The 15,566-nt window shown below is 44.0% G+C and overlaps 1 protein-coding gene across 1 annotated transcript in view; it reads left to right on the top strand.

The window, feature by feature from the left end:
- Positions 1 to 752: 752 nt before the first annotated feature.
- impa1 (inositol monophosphatase 1) overlaps positions 753 to 15,566 on the top strand; it is a 36,717-nt gene continuing 21,903 nt past the window's right edge. Inside the window, exons 1-2 of the mRNA XM_039754342.1 lie at positions 753 to 983; positions 13,011 to 13,091. Of these exons, the coding sequence (XP_039610276.1) occupies positions 13,029 to 13,091 (63 nt within the window). The 5' untranslated portion in view covers positions 753 to 983; positions 13,011 to 13,028. The remainder of the gene's footprint in view (positions 984 to 13,010; positions 13,092 to 15,566) is intronic.

Genomic DNA, 15,566 nt, shown 5'->3' on the forward strand with positions numbered 1-15,566 from the left:
AAACCAGTAGGAAGGAAAACCTGCAGCCACTGCGGCCCTCCAGGACCCCTGCTGTACGGTATAAGTTGACAGCTACAACACGAATGATATACAATTTCATAAAGAAATGTGTGTTTTAACACATGGAAAACGGTGTCCTTGAGGATATTTTTGGTGAGTAGTACAAAAGTAAGAAAATGTAACAAAACTAACGAAAAAAACCTGAAAATTAAATAAAAACAACAATAACAAAAAGAAGGAAAAACTAACATTAGAAAATAGCCAAAAATTCAAACTAAATAATCGGCGATCCTAAATTGTCCCTAGTGTGTGTGTGTGTGTGTGTGTGTGTCCTGCGGTGGGCTGGCGCCCTGCCCGGGGTTTGTTTCCTGCCTTGCGTCCCGTGTTGACCGGGATTGGCTTCAGTAGACCCCCGTGACCCTGTGTTAGGTTATAGCGGGTTGGATGATGACTGACTCACTAAAACTAAATAAAAAATAAAATCAAAAACTAATTGAAAACGAAAAGTAAAAAAACAAATCTTAAAAACTTGAAAAACACAGAGTGTGTGCGTGTTTGATTCTCGTGCCGGAATAACAAACGTAACGTGATGTGATGTTTTCAAAGCGCCCATAAATTATTCTTATGCGCACAATAACTGAACGTTACTTTACAGTGAGTCCCGCTCCCTGCAGCCTATCATTAATTGAAGCGGACGCGCGCGTTTTGTTCGTTTGTAGTTATAAATAAAGTTCATTGAAAGGCAGCGCGTGCGCTCATGACGTAACGGGGTAGTAACCCTTGTGAGTTTTCCCCTATTAAATTAAATCACAACGACGTTTGCAGTGACTAGTCAATGGTTTCCCACTAACCCTATTCAAGCTTGCGACTCCATTCACGCACTTTTTACCCCCCGAGGATGTGTTATGATATTTCATTGTAGCTGACACCTCGGCCAGACACATTTTAAGCGGACACGGACAGGTCGGCGGCGGAGGGCACAGGTACGGTGCTTGTCTTCTCTTCTCATCCTCTTGTATGTCAGTTCACACGTTTAGAGATCGGCGTTTAGTCCTCCCCATATGAAACGTTTGTGATTTTGTGTTTCGTGTCGTTAATTCGGGCAAAAAAAAATACGTCTCGTTGTTGTTCCAGCGTTCTGCGTAGGTTTAAAAACTCTGAAGAATTTGAACATTAAATACACGCTGGTTAGGAAACTGATAGGTAATGTTTATTATTATTATTATTATTATTATTTCAAATAAGGTTTAGAAAGCCTGCCGTGTTTGGCACTGCCTTATCCTTGGTATTTCCGCATTAGATCAAAGCTTCGGGGGCGCGGCGGGGGGTTTACGACACGTACATTGAATTTGATCTGTTATGTTATATTTTCTACTAAACAGTGTCGTTTTTTGCACCTGGATTCGAGAAGTGCTAGTTTCGTGATACTTATGTGGACATCAGATACAAGGCATTCGGTACATTAATTGATTTGTCAGGCCTTCATCGGGTTTAAGGGGTAGAAAATGAAATGTAAACGGGATGCAGGGCACAATCCCACTGATTCTGAATAAAATAGAGAGTTAGAGGGTTGAAGAAAACAACGTGCTCAACAACAGTATTTCGATAACAGTTAGCCACACTGGTACTTGAATGGTAAAGGATTCCTTAAAACTTCTTAAGAAAAGAATACTAGTGTTATGCATTTCTACATTAAATTAATTTAGACCAGGGGTTCCCAATACGTCGATCGCGATCGACCGGTAGATCGGAAAGGTAGTGCAGGTAGATCGCGTTGCATTAAAAAATTTTTTTTTTAAACATTTAGTCTATCATATGTCCTCCCTATGGCATTTGCCACTTGATTGACACACAGGTCGGCCAGCTTGAGATCTCTTTTCTTCTAACACACTGGTCATCCCTCACGCATGATCAAACGCGCGAGCTACTGGAAAACTCCGGCTGTGATCTAGTTAGCCTTCCAATTTATATCGACTAAAAAAATAGTTGTTTGTGGGCTGGATGTGGAATAGGAAGAGGATTTTTTTTTTCTCACAATGCCACAATCGAAGTGTGTTTGTCTGATCTGTCAATCTATCATTGCTATTCCAAAGAAGGAAAATGTGGAAAGGCACTTTGGAACTGTTCATAAAAACTACGAAACTGACTTCCTTCCGAAAAGCGATCTGGGAAAGAGAAAGGAGAGGGAACTAAAATAGCAGTTAATCAGACAGCCGTCATTTTTCACTCGGCTGAATTTAAATGCAAAGGCAGACGCACTGAAGCATCGTTCCAGGTGAGTCACTCAATCATTCAGCATAAGAAGCCCTTCCAAGACGGAGAGATGATAAAAGATGCCTTTGTTGAGGCAGATGGCTAGGGAGAAATTCCTGCTGAGATTTCAAGACCCCTGGCCAGAGAAAAAGGAGTTTCTCTTTGTCATTAAACATGCAGAATACAAGCAACTAAATGACGATCAATGGTCGCTAGACTTGGCATTTTTTCCCGATCTGACCAACATGTTGAATGAGCTTAATGTACAGCTGCAAGGAAAAGACAAAACCAATATGGTCAATATGATTAGCTCAGTTAATGCTTTCAAATGAAAAATGCAACATCTGTCCTCAAAGCTACAGCGCCTTGATTTGGGGAACATCCAAAACCTCGCGTCAGAGCTGGAGACGCAATGGAAGGCGTGCGCAACTTGACAGCATTCACTACACTGAGCAGACTGAAAATTGTCTGTCAGACTTTATCTAATGGAAAAAAATTAACGAGTCGAGTGTTGACTAATGTAGCGGAGTAAGAGTAGCGTTTCTTCTTCACAAATGTACTCAAGTAAAAGTAAAAAGTATGGTGCAGTAAAACTACTCTTAGAAGTACAATTTTTTTAAAAAAGTTACTCAAGTAAATGTAACGGAGTAAATGTAACTCGTTACTACCCACCTCTGATACTCGGTGTGTGTGTGTGTATATATATATATATATATATATATATATATATATATATATATATATAATCTTCATTTGGATCGAATGAATTAGAAGAAGAAGCACTAGATGGCAGTAGAGAGACAGCTAAAACATAGGCATTGCATTAAGAATCTCCTCCAGGCTTATACTACTGAAGACTGAATTACGCCAGTCACACCTCAAAACACAGACATTCAAACTAAACAAATTGTTGTGCTTTAAATTAACTAAAGAGATCATCATGTAGATCTTGATCTTTGTTTGTCCGCGAATTCCACGCATGCGTAGACCACCTTCCAGTTTAGTACGTTGTTGTTACTCACGGATCACAAAAATGTGCCGGAATAACGAAAGGGGTGGTGGACAGTGTTACGCTGGTTAGCTCCTGAGGCCTGGTTAGAGAATGAGATTGCCGAAGATAAAAAGTACGTGCCTACGTAACATATGAATGACAGAAAGACAGTGGGTGAAATGAATGACAACGTATCAGCACGTTCCGGAAATTCTTATTATTACGTTGTAGCCGGTGAGTGCTGTGCGTCTCACAGTTGTACCGTGGCTTGCTCACATGTCAGTGAAGTGATCCCTATTTATGCTTTAAAGAGCCTGGGTACCTATGTGTCCCCCTTTTATAACCATTGCTCCGTGTATATTGCCTTACTCTTTGGATTGCCACAAAGCAACCTGCGAGATTGGAGAAAGGTTGAGAAGACATCATGAGAGGAAACGATAGCATCGTGAAAACGAGACAGACTGTGAACGGACAGAAGCAGAAATGCTCCTACACCACCACATAATTACAATTCGGACAGTAATTCCGAGTAGGCCGTTCCTATCTAATCAATGTCCAAGGGTTTTCTTTTGTAATTGTAAATCATAAAGCTGTGCGACGAAGGGCCCAGTTCACGACTGGCAGCCGCGTTTAAACAGGGAGCCCTTCACAGACAACTTTAACACGCGCAATGTAGTTAGGCGCACATGGCTAGTGTATATATATCTATATCATTTTTAATGTAGGTTGATCATTTTGACCTGGTCATTTTAAAAGTAGCTTTCAAGTGAAAAAGTGTGGGCACCCCTGATTTCGACAGACATACTTAGGCACAACCCTAATCCCAGAATTATAAAGGCTTTGTTCACAAAGCACTTTAGAAAACGAACAAAGATTGAGTCTGGTCGTCACGTGGCCATACAGATAGTCATCTTCTTTTCCTTTCTGCTGCTCCCGTTACAGGTCGCCACAGCTGATCATCTTTTTCCATATCTTGTGTGGCCACACAGATAATAGCAATGATGATACATTTTATTTATATAGTGCCTTTCCCATGTTCAGTACACTTTACAAAATTTAAATAAATACACCAGAAATGTATTTTTTTTTTAAATGTATTTGGTAGCTGAGAAAAAAATAAATAAATAAATAAATTTGTGTTTTCTTGGACAATCTGCATAAACGAGGGCCTCCTAGAATGTATGAACGTCATGGTCATTACCATCAAATTGCGTTTGGCACCAGTTTCTTGGTGATTTTAGGATGCTGCCTGTAAACCAGTAGTCAAATGTCACTTCTGTCTGTAAAATTTGGATGGGGCTGACTCGGTTCGCTTTTTCAGGCAGCTCAGCATTTGTCATGTGGGAAGTGCATAGCTAGGCAGCCTCTTAAAAGAACAAAGCGCCAAATGTTTCAAATAGCATTATGTGGGACTTCTTTTTTTTTATTTATAATCTGTAGCTAGCTCTATCAATTTATTTTATCAACTAGTGGGCTTACCCCCTGCTCACTTCACTCGCCAACCCCCCTTGCCTGTGCTACGTGCCAGCCACTTTGCATCTCTGCTGCTCGCGTTGTGAAGAGGGGGGGCTGAACCCACCCCAAGGAGACGCGAAACCCCCTCTTAAACGGCGATACAATGGGAAACAAATGAAGTTTTTTTTTTTAAACCTCTTCATTCCTCAATCAGTTGCTGCCATCTTGTGTGGCACTTCAAACCTCTAAAACCCTGTACAGCAGCTGTCTTTGTCATCTACTCATTGTCTTTTATTTCCGGCGTGGTTAAATCTGTTGGCACAAAGTCTCATCTTGCGGTACGTGAGTTCTTGATATTTTTTAGTTTATAATTTAAAAACTGAGTAAGAATCTGAAAATCGATAAATTCTGAAAAGAATGATACAAAACATATATATGTAGGTTTTAAAATAAGTTCAATTTAAAGTGTGACATAAAAGGTCACACAAAATCGTTGCACTTTTAGGCTTAGGATTTTATTTATATAGCGTAGATAATTCAATCTTGTACCTCGTTAGTACTGTACATACACAATACTTGCCACCTTAGAAAGAGCGCTAATAGCATGTGGCTGTACCCACCACATGATGAACTACCTGGATTGGGACCCGAGTGCAGCGGGTAACACCTCAGCACCACATTGGAACATTGTGAGGTGTGTTTTATTTTTTTTAATACTGCCTGGAGTGCCTATCCCACCACGAGCTCCCTGTAAGTTGGAGGACCTGCTACAGATTAACGTCATAGCCTGGACAGAGCAATTGCAGGTTAAGGAGAGCCTTGCTAAAGGGACCAGCGGAGTAGAGTGACTTCTTGCATTTACAGGATTCAAACCAGCGTCCTTGTGATTGCCGGCGTGGATCCACTAGCCTCCAGAGCCACCACTCCATGTCCTATGAAGACAGTCGGTATATTTGAAATACTCTGCCTCCCCACAGAGCCACAGGCCTTTCTTCTTATCCCTTCCTTCTGGCAAGCAGTACAGGGTCATTGGCACACACCGCAGTATACTTAGGGGCTGCTTCTACCCACAAGTCATAAGTTTGTTAAATAGGTCATTTTAAGAATAAATATCTCCTCCTTGAACCGTCACCTTATCGTGGTGGAGGGGTTTGCGTGTCCCAATGATCCTAGGAGCTATGTTGTCCGGGGCTTTATGCCCCTGGTAGGGCCACCCAAGGCAAACTGGTCCTAGGTGAGGGATGAGACAAAGAGCGGTTCAATAAACCTCTAATGAAGAATAAAACTTGGACAACGCTTTCCCTTGCCCGACGCTGGTCACGGGCCCCTCTGGAGCCAGGCCTGGAGGTGGGGCTCGATGGCGCGCCTGGTGGCGGGCCTGCACCCATGGGGCTCGCCGGGCACAGCCCAAGAGGTAACGTGGGTCCTCCTCCCCATGGGCTCACCACCTATGGGAGGGGCCAAGGAGGTTGGGTGCAGTGTGAGTTGGGTGGTGGCCGAAGGCGGGACCTTGGCGGTCTGATCCTCGGCTACAGAAACTGGCTCTTGGGACGTGGAATGTCACCTCTGAAGGGAAGGAGCCTGAGCTAGTGCGCGAGGTCAGAGGTTCCGCTAGATATAGTCGGACTCACCTCGACGCACAGCTTGGACTCTGGAACCAATCTTCTTGAGAGGGGCTGGACTCTCTACCACTTTGGAATAGCCCCCGGTGAGAGGCGCCGAGCAGGTGTGGGCATACTTATTGCCCCCACTGGAGCCTGTGCATTGGGGTTTACCCCGTGGGCGAGGGTGGCCTCCCTCCGCCGGGTGGGGAAGGGTCCTGACTGTTGTTTGTGCGTATGCCAACAGCAGTTTGGAGTATCCACCCTTTTGGAGTCTCTGGAGGGTTGCTAGAGGGCATACCTTCTGGGATTCCCTCGCTTTGCTGGGAGACTTCAATGCTCACGGGCAATGACAGTGAGACCTGGAAGGGCGTGATTGGGAGGAATGGCCCCGATCTGAACCCGAGCGGTGTTTTGTTATTGACTTCTGTGCTCGCCATGGATTGTCCATAACGAACACCATGTTCAAGCATAAGGGTGTTCATATGTGCACTTGGCACCAGGACACCCTAGGCCTCAGGTCGATGATCGACTTTGTGGTCGTGTCGCCGGACTTGCGCCATATGTCTTGGACACTCGGGTGAAGAGAGGGGCGGAGCTGTCAACTGATCACCACCTGGTGGTGAGTTGGCTTCATGGTGGGGAAGATGCCGGTCAGACCTGGTAGGCCCAAACGTGTTGTGAGGGTCTGCTGGGAACGGCTGGCAGAGTCCCCTGTCAGAAGTAGCTTCAACTCCCACCTCCGCAGAACTTCAACCACGTCCCGAGGGAGGTGGGGACATTGAGTCCAATGGGCCATGTTCCGTGCCTCTATTGTTGAGGCGGCTGACCGGAGCTGTGGCCGCAAGGTGGTCGGTGCCTGTCGTGGCGGCAATCCCCAACCCGCTGGTGGACACCGGCGTGAGGGATGCCGTCAAGCTGAAGAAGGAGTCCTATAGGACTTTTTGTCCTGTGGGTCTCTGGAGGCAGCTGATAGGTACCGCAGGCCAAGCGAACGCGCTTCGGTTGTTGCTGAGGCAAAACTCGGGCATGGGAGGAGTTTGGAGGCCATGGAGAACGACTTTGGCTTCGAGGAGATTCTGGTCCACCGTCCGCGTCTCAGGAGGGGAAGCAGTGCAGTGTCAACACCGTATATGGTGGGGATGGTGCGCTGCTGACCTCACTGGGGTTGTGGGTCGGTGGGAGGAGTACTTCAAGACCTCCTCAATCCCACTAACATGCCTTCCACGAGGAAGCAGAGCCTGGGGACTCTGAGGTGGGCTCTCCCATCTCTGGGACTGAAGTCACCGAGGTGGTCAAAAAACTCCTTGGTGGCAGGGCCCCGGGGTGGATGAGATACCGAGTTCCTTAAGGCTCTGGATGTTGTAGGACTGTCTTGGTTGACACGCCTCTGCAACATCGCATGGACATCGGGACAGTGCCTCTGGATTGGCAGACGGGGTGGTGGTCCCCTCTTTAAAAGGGGACCGGAGGGTGTGTTCCAACTATAGAGGGATCACACTCCTCAGCCTCCCTGGAAAAGTCTATTCGGGGTTCTGGAGAGGAGGGTCCGTCGGATAGTGAACCTCGGATTCAGGAGGAACAGTGTGGTTTTCGTCCTGGTCGCGAACAGTGGACCAGCTCTTCACCCTTAGCAGAGTCCTGGAGGGTGCATGGGAGTTTGCCCGACCGGTCTACATGTGTTTTGTGGACTTGGAAAAGGCATTCGACCGTGTCCCTCGGGGAATCCTGTGGGGGGTGCTCCGGGAGTATGGGGTACCGGACCCCCTGATAAGAGCTGTTCGGTCTCTGTACAACCGTGTCAGAGCTTGGTCCGCATTGCCGCAGTAAGTCGAGCCCGCTTCCAGTGAGAGTTGGACTCCGCCAGGGCTGCCCTTTGTCACCGATTCTGTTCATAACTTTTATGGACAGAATTTCTAGGCGCAGCCAGGGTGTTGAAGGGGTCCGGTTTGGTGGACTCAGGATTGGGTCACTGCTTTTTGCAGATGATGTTGTCCTGTTTGCTTCATCAGGCCGTGATCTTCAGCTCTCTCTGGATCGGTTCGCAGCTGAGTGTGAAGCGGCTGGGATGAGAATCAGCACCTCCAAATCCGAGAGCATGGTCCTCAGCCGGAAAAGGGTGGAGTGCCCTCTCAGGGTTGGGGGAGAGATCCTGCCCCAAGTGGAGGAGTTCAAGTATCTTGGGGTCTTGTTCACGAGTGAGGGAAGAATGGATCGTGAGATCGACAGGCGGATCGGTGCGGCATCCGCAGTGATGTGGGCTCTGCATCGGTCTGTCATGGTGAAAAAGGAACTGAGCCGTAAGGCAAAGCTCTCAATTTACCAGTCGATCTACGCTCCTACCCTCACCTATGGTCATGAGCTATGGGTAGTGACCGAAAGAACGAGATCGCGAATACAAGCGGCTGAAATGAGTTTCCTCCGCAGGGTGTCTGGGCTTTCCCTTAAAGATAGGGTGAGAAGCTCAGTCATCCGGGAGGGGCTCAGAGTAGAGCCGCTGCTCCTCCGCATCAAGAGGAGTCAGATGAGGTGGCTCGGGCATCTGATCAGGAGGCCCCGGGACACGCTGGAGGGACTATGTCTCCCGGCTGGCCTGGGAACGCCTTGGGATTCTCCTGGAAGAGCTGGAAGAAGTGGCCGGGGAGAGGGAAGGCTGGGCCTCTCTGCTTAAGCTGCTGCCCCCGCGACCCGACCTCGGATAAACGGAAGAGGATGGATGGATGGAAGAATAAATATCATATACTGTTTGTTTCCTACTATATGTTGTTTTTACATATTTAATCTTTTTTTTTATATTGTAATTTTTCTCAGTTGTTCTAAGGAAATGTGCATGTAAAAATTTAATTTTACCATGTGCAAATGACAACAAACCTGACTTGGTCTAATGCCCATGATTCATAATATAAGCAGTTATGTATTACATCTTGGAGGTATTAAGAAGACAGTTTGTGACCTCTCTGATGAGATGTTTCATTTTTATATAGTGTAATTCCTGTTAATAAGGAGTTGCTACCTACATATATTCCCCCAAAAAATCTACAGTTGTGGCCAAAAGTTTTGAGAATGACCAAAGTGTTGGTTTTCACAAAGTTTGCTGCTTCAGTGTTTTTAGATCTTTTTGTCAGATGTGTCTATGGCAGGAGTGCGCACACTTTTTCTGCTTTAAAGCTACTTTTTAAATGACCAGGTCGAAATGATCTACCTACATTAAAAATTATATATAGCATTTGAAGTCTGAATCACAATCTGATTGTATGGGTGGTTACCTACCTGGTAACGTGTGTGGTTGGTCTGCAAGTCGGCAAACATCCGCCACGGGTGCCCTCTCAGTTGCAAGAAGCAGATCATAGAATGTTACATAGTTAACTGTCAAATAATGCAAAGAGTACGTGACACGTGTTTTGCCCTATTTTGGGCTCATCAGGTGTACACACTCCACTTCACCACTCAACGGGGATCGAACCTCGGGCGTCAGACAAACGCACTTCGATTGTGACATTGTGAGAAAAAAAAATCCCCTTCCAATTCAATTCCACATTCAGCCCATACCCTCCCTAAACAACTTTTTTTTAATCCCTTCTTTAGTCTTTATAAATTGGAAGGCTAACTAGATCACAGCCGGAGTTTTGCAGTAGCTCGCTCATTTGATCGTGCGTGAGGGATGATCAGTATGTTAGAAGAAAAGAGATCTCAGAATAGCCGCCCTGTGTGTCAATCAAGTGGCAAATGCCATAGGGAGGACATATGATAGACTAATGTTTAAAAAAAAATTTTTGAATGCAACGCGATCTACCTGCACTACCTTGGCGACTTACTGGTCGATCGTGATCGACGTCTATGGTATACTGAAGTAGAATTACAAGCATTTCAGAAGTTTCATAGGCTTTTATTTACAATTACATGAAGTTTATACAAAGAGTCAATATTTGCAGTGTTGGCCCTTCTTTTTCTGCAATTCCCCCTGTCATGCTGTCTGTCCATTAACTTCTGGGCCAAATCCTGACTGATGGCAGACCATTCTTGCATAATTAATGCTTGCAATTTGTCAGAATTGGTGGGTTTTTGTTTGTCTACCCGCCTTTTGAGGATTGACCACAAGTTCTCAATGGGATTAAGGTCTGGGGAGTTCCTGGCCATGGACCCTAAATTTTGATGTTTTGGTCCCTGAGCCACTTAGTTCTCACTTTTGCCTCATGGCTCGGTGCTCCATCATGTTGGTCACCAAACTGTTCTTGTATGGTTGAGAGAAGTTGTTCTCGGTGGATGTTGTGGTCCCATTCTTTATTCATGGTTGTGTTCTTAGGCCAAATTGTGAGTGAGGAGCAACCCCACGTGACAGGAATGGTTTCAGAATGCCTTTTATATTATTATTATTATTATTATTATATATATATATATATACCAGTAACGCCACACTGCACGATAACATGCAGTGAATACACTTGACTGAGCTGCTCCTCTTTTCTCCACCCTAGTGGCCCGCTTTTTCTCTTCTCTCATTGGCATCTTTTTGCTTTAAAACTGATTAAGTCAGTGTTTGTGTTGCAATTACTTTACGTTTTCTTTAATTTTTCACTTAGTCTGGCATTTAAGTCTTCAATGTGCCTCAAGAATGATTTAAGATATGAACAGGTAGGGGAAGTGACGACGAAGGTGGTAGGGATGAGATTAAAATAAAAATAAAAAGAGGAATAACCTTTGAGGTCAATCATCACCCTGAAAGCGGGCAGTAGACGTCACGTAGTATATGTGTACCAAATTTCAGATCAATAGGTCAAATGGTTTGCAAGCTACAGGTGATTTAAAATCCTGGACAGACAAATGAACAGCCACAGAAGTGTGTTGATATATATACAGTGGTACCTCAGTATACGTCCTTAATCCGTTCCAGATCCTTTGACTTATACCAAACAGGACGTATACCAAACAAATTTTTCCCATAAGAAATAAAGAGAAAATGATTAATCTGTTCCCATGAAAAAAAATCCTATTGTTATTGGCATATTATACATTGATGGGGTTGTATAAAATAATTTAAACACTGCTTAATACTAAAATACATAAATACAAAAGCGATTAGATGAAATAAATGAAAAGTTAACCTCACTTTACTTTTTAATAATGTCTTTGTTTTTCACAATCGTAGATACCGTTGTTCTCGGCATATGGTATGCAGCAGCCATGTCCCGGATACGCATGCCACCTTCATACTTTTCAACAATCAATTCAAATTTCCGTGAAAAAACACAAAAATCACGTGAAAATTCACAGAGAGTTATAGCGCGTACTGACGCTCGTGGGCATTCGTGGCATCGTCTTGAGAGAGTTAAACAAGGGTAGCGCGCGGTGTTTTAGCACTCGAGTCGTATTCCAAACAAAGTTCATATACCAAGCAAAATTTTTCCTGTCCAAACTAGACGTATACCAAGTTGGACTTCTTCCAAAGCAGGCGTATACCGAGGTACCACTGTGTGTGTATGTATATATATATATATATATATATATATATATATATATATATATATATATATATATTTATGTATGTGTTACTTACCCCATGTAGTTTGTAGTGATGGTCGAGGAAAAAATTTAATTCCATTTTTTCTGTTAGAACAGAGGTCAAATTGTTTCTGATCCAATATAAGTCAGTGGTGCCCAAGTTAAACAACAGCAAACGATATCAAAACTTGTTTGGAAAAAAATCGTGCGTTACTCGTGTCATCAGACCTTACTTTTATTCTGTGTTAATTAGTGTTCCCTAATTTTAATTCTTATTTATTTTGTCTTTTTTCTCTTTTCTTTATCCTGTAAAGCACTTTGAGCAACATTGTTTGTATGAAAATGTGCTATAGAAGTAAATGTATATGTAAATGTAATATAAGTAAAAGTTGTTATTGTTGTCAAATAGTCCACACGTGAAGTCCTCCACTTGTATGTTCACAAAGTCATAAGCGCATGTATTTTTACTAAAATATTGTTCTAAAAAGTTACTCCTGGAAAACATTTAAAACAGAATGAATTCAGATGTGAATGAACATTTGATTTGAAGACCTGAATCGAGGAGTGAAGGGTTGGTTCATCCTAGCAGCATTAGTGCCAGGTGGTAAAGCCATGTGTAGAAAGGGCACCAGTCCTCTTGTGCGCACACACACACACTTACAGTCACATGGGGTGAGTATTGTTTAAAATTGCCAGTTATCTGAACACTGACGACTTTGTAGACATGTGGAGAATGTGCATACCCTGCATAGACAATGAACATACACGTGATTTGAACCCTGGGCACTTGATTTATCAGCCAGTAGGGGTAACTGTCATGTAAATGAAGCTTTGGCATACTTGGCCATGCTGTTTTTTATGCACTTTGTACCTCTTTTTTTCATTGTGCGTATGCCTATGAATATATAGCCACAATACTAATATTTTGTATTTTAATATATCCTTTATTTATATATTACTGAGGTTGTTAATTGTTGACGGACGTATTTGGAGAGTTGGTTTTTATAAAGGCTTAACTTGTTTTTTAATTTTATTATTTCTGACCCATTTATACTTAAATCAGTTGCCAAAAGCACTGTTTTATTAAAAAAGGTATTTTAGATCTAAACCAGAATCATTCTTTAATAACTGCTTTAATTCTGAAATATTAAGCAGTTAATGTTGTTTCAGAAAGGATTTATTTTTCTTATTCAATTTTATTTTATGTGCAGCTGACATAAACTGAGACAATGGAAGATCCGTGGCAAGTATGTATGGATTATGCAACACATGTAGCTAGGAAAGCTGGTGAGGTAAGTTTCATCTTTTTATGAATAAATTTAGATATAACATCAAAGGAATTCTCCACTCAGAACTGATTTTTTTTTTGTGTGTGTGTGTTGTTTGTAACGCTTGCTGAGAAACATTTTTAATCTTGTTTTTATTGAAGATGTAGATAACAAAATTCTTCTCCGACATGAATCTTCCAACTTGAACAACAGTAAACCAGTACCCATTGTAAGATTGACGTTATATAGCGCCTGACCCGACACAGATTGGACACGGGAGGCACATGTAAAATAAAACAAATACTTTTATTTGTCTTCGTCTGTGGGCTACGCCTTCCCCGTACCCACAGACACAACACAGTCCCAAGCACACCAGTAACACAAGCACTTTCTCTTCCTCCTTGGCACCACCACTCCTCCCAGGCAAGCTTGTCCTCCTCCGCCTGACTCTGGCCACTGAGTGGTGGTTGCCGGCTCCTTTTATAGTTCATATAGTTCACCCGGAAGTGCTCCAGGTGCTTGATCCCTGAGTTCCGGCTGCACTTCCGGGTGTGAGGAATATGTTGCCCAAACGGGCTCAGGAGTCCCAAACACGGCGCCCCCAGCGGTACATGCGGGACCCAACAGGGCTGCACTCAACTCCAATTCCCAGGATGCCCTGCAGGAACCCGAGGCACTGCACCACCCCAGGGAGGCGGCCATCTAGCATCCAGGGGGAGGTATTGCAGTGTCCAGGGCTGCTCCCCCGAATATCGCGTGCAGGGGCGTCAGCCGGCTGTCACACCATGAGCAACAAGCCTTACATTACATTAGGGGTGGGAATCGGCAGAGGCCGCTTGATTTGATATTGCAATCATTTCGGCCTGCCGATTCGGTATGTATACTCAGCAAAAAAAGAAACGTCCCTTTTTCAGGACTGTGTATTTCAACAATAATGTTTTAAAAATCCAAATAACTTTACAGATCTTCATTGTAAAGGGTTTAAACAATGTTTTCCATGCATGTTCAATTAACCATAATCAATTAATTAACATGCACCTGTGGAATGGTCGTTAAGACCTTAACATCTTACAGAAAGTAGGCATTTAAGGTCACAGTTCTAAAAACGCAGGACACTAAAGAGACTTGTCTACCAACTGTGAAAAACACCCAAAGAAAGACGCCCAGGGTCCCTGCTCATCTGCGTGAACGTGCATTAGGCATGCTGCAGGGAGGCATGAGGACTGCTGATGTGGCTAGGGCAATAAATTGCCATGTCCGCACTGTGAGACAGGGAGACAGGAAGGACAGCTGATCATCCTCGCAGTGCAAGAGCCCGGATCTCAATCCCATTGAGCACGTCTGGGACCTGTTGGATGCAGGGTGAGGGCTAGGAGCCATTCCCCAGAAATGTCCAGGAACTTGCAGGTGCCTTGGTGGAAGAGTGGGGTAACATCTCACAGCAAGAACTGACAAATCTGGTCCAGTCCATGAGGAGGAGATGCACAGCAGTACTTCAAGCAGCTGGTGGCCACACCACATACTGACTGGTACTTTTGATTTTGAGCCTCCCTTCATTCAGGGACACATTGTGAAACATTTTTAGTTTAAAGCACCTCAAAAGCTAGACATCATGCCAAGATCCAAAGAAATTCAGGAACAAATGAGAACAGAAGTAATTGAGATCTATCAGTCTGGTAAAGGTTATAAAGCCATTTCTAAAGCTTTGGGACTCCAGCAAACCACAGTGAGAGCCATTATCCACAAATGGCAAAACATGGAACAGTGGTGAACCTTCCCAGGAGTGGCCGGCCGACCAAAATTACCCCAAGAGCGCAGAGACGACTCATCCGAGAGTTCACAAAGACCCCAGGACAACGTCTAAAGAACTGCAGGCCTCACTTGCCTCAATTAAGGTCAGTGTTCACGACTCCACCATAAGAAAGAGACTGGGCAAAACGGCCTGCATGGCAGATTTCCAAGACGCAAAACCACTGTTAAGCAAAAGAACATTAGGGCTCGTCTCAATTTTGCTAAAAAATCTCAATGATTGCCAAGACTTTTGGAAAATACCTTGTGGACTGATGAGACAAAAGTTGAACTTTTTGGAAGGCAAATGTCCCGTTACATTTGGCGTAAAAGGAACACAGCATTTCAGAAAAAGAACATCATACCAACAGTAAAATATGGTGGTGGTAGTGTGATGGTCTGGGGTTGTTTTGCTGCTTCAGGACCTGGAAGACTTGCTGTGATAGATGGAACCATGAATTCTACTGTCTACCAAAAAATCCTGAAGGAGAATGTCCGCCATCTGTTCGTCAACTCAAGCTGAAGCGATCTTGGGTGCTGCAACAGGACAATGACCCAAAACACACCAGCAAATCCACCTCTGAATGGCTGAAGAAAAACAAAATTAAGACTTTGGAGTGGCCTAGTCAAAGTCCTGACCTGAATCCAATTGAGATGCTATGGCATGACCTTAAAAAGGCGGTTCATGCTAGAAAACCCTCAAATAAAGCT

This window comes from Polypterus senegalus, chromosome 5, assembly GCF_016835505.1.
Source record: "Polypterus senegalus isolate Bchr_013 chromosome 5, ASM1683550v1, whole genome shotgun sequence".
In the NCBI taxonomy this organism is placed as follows: Eukaryota; Metazoa; Chordata; class Cladistia; order Polypteriformes; family Polypteridae; genus Polypterus; species Polypterus senegalus.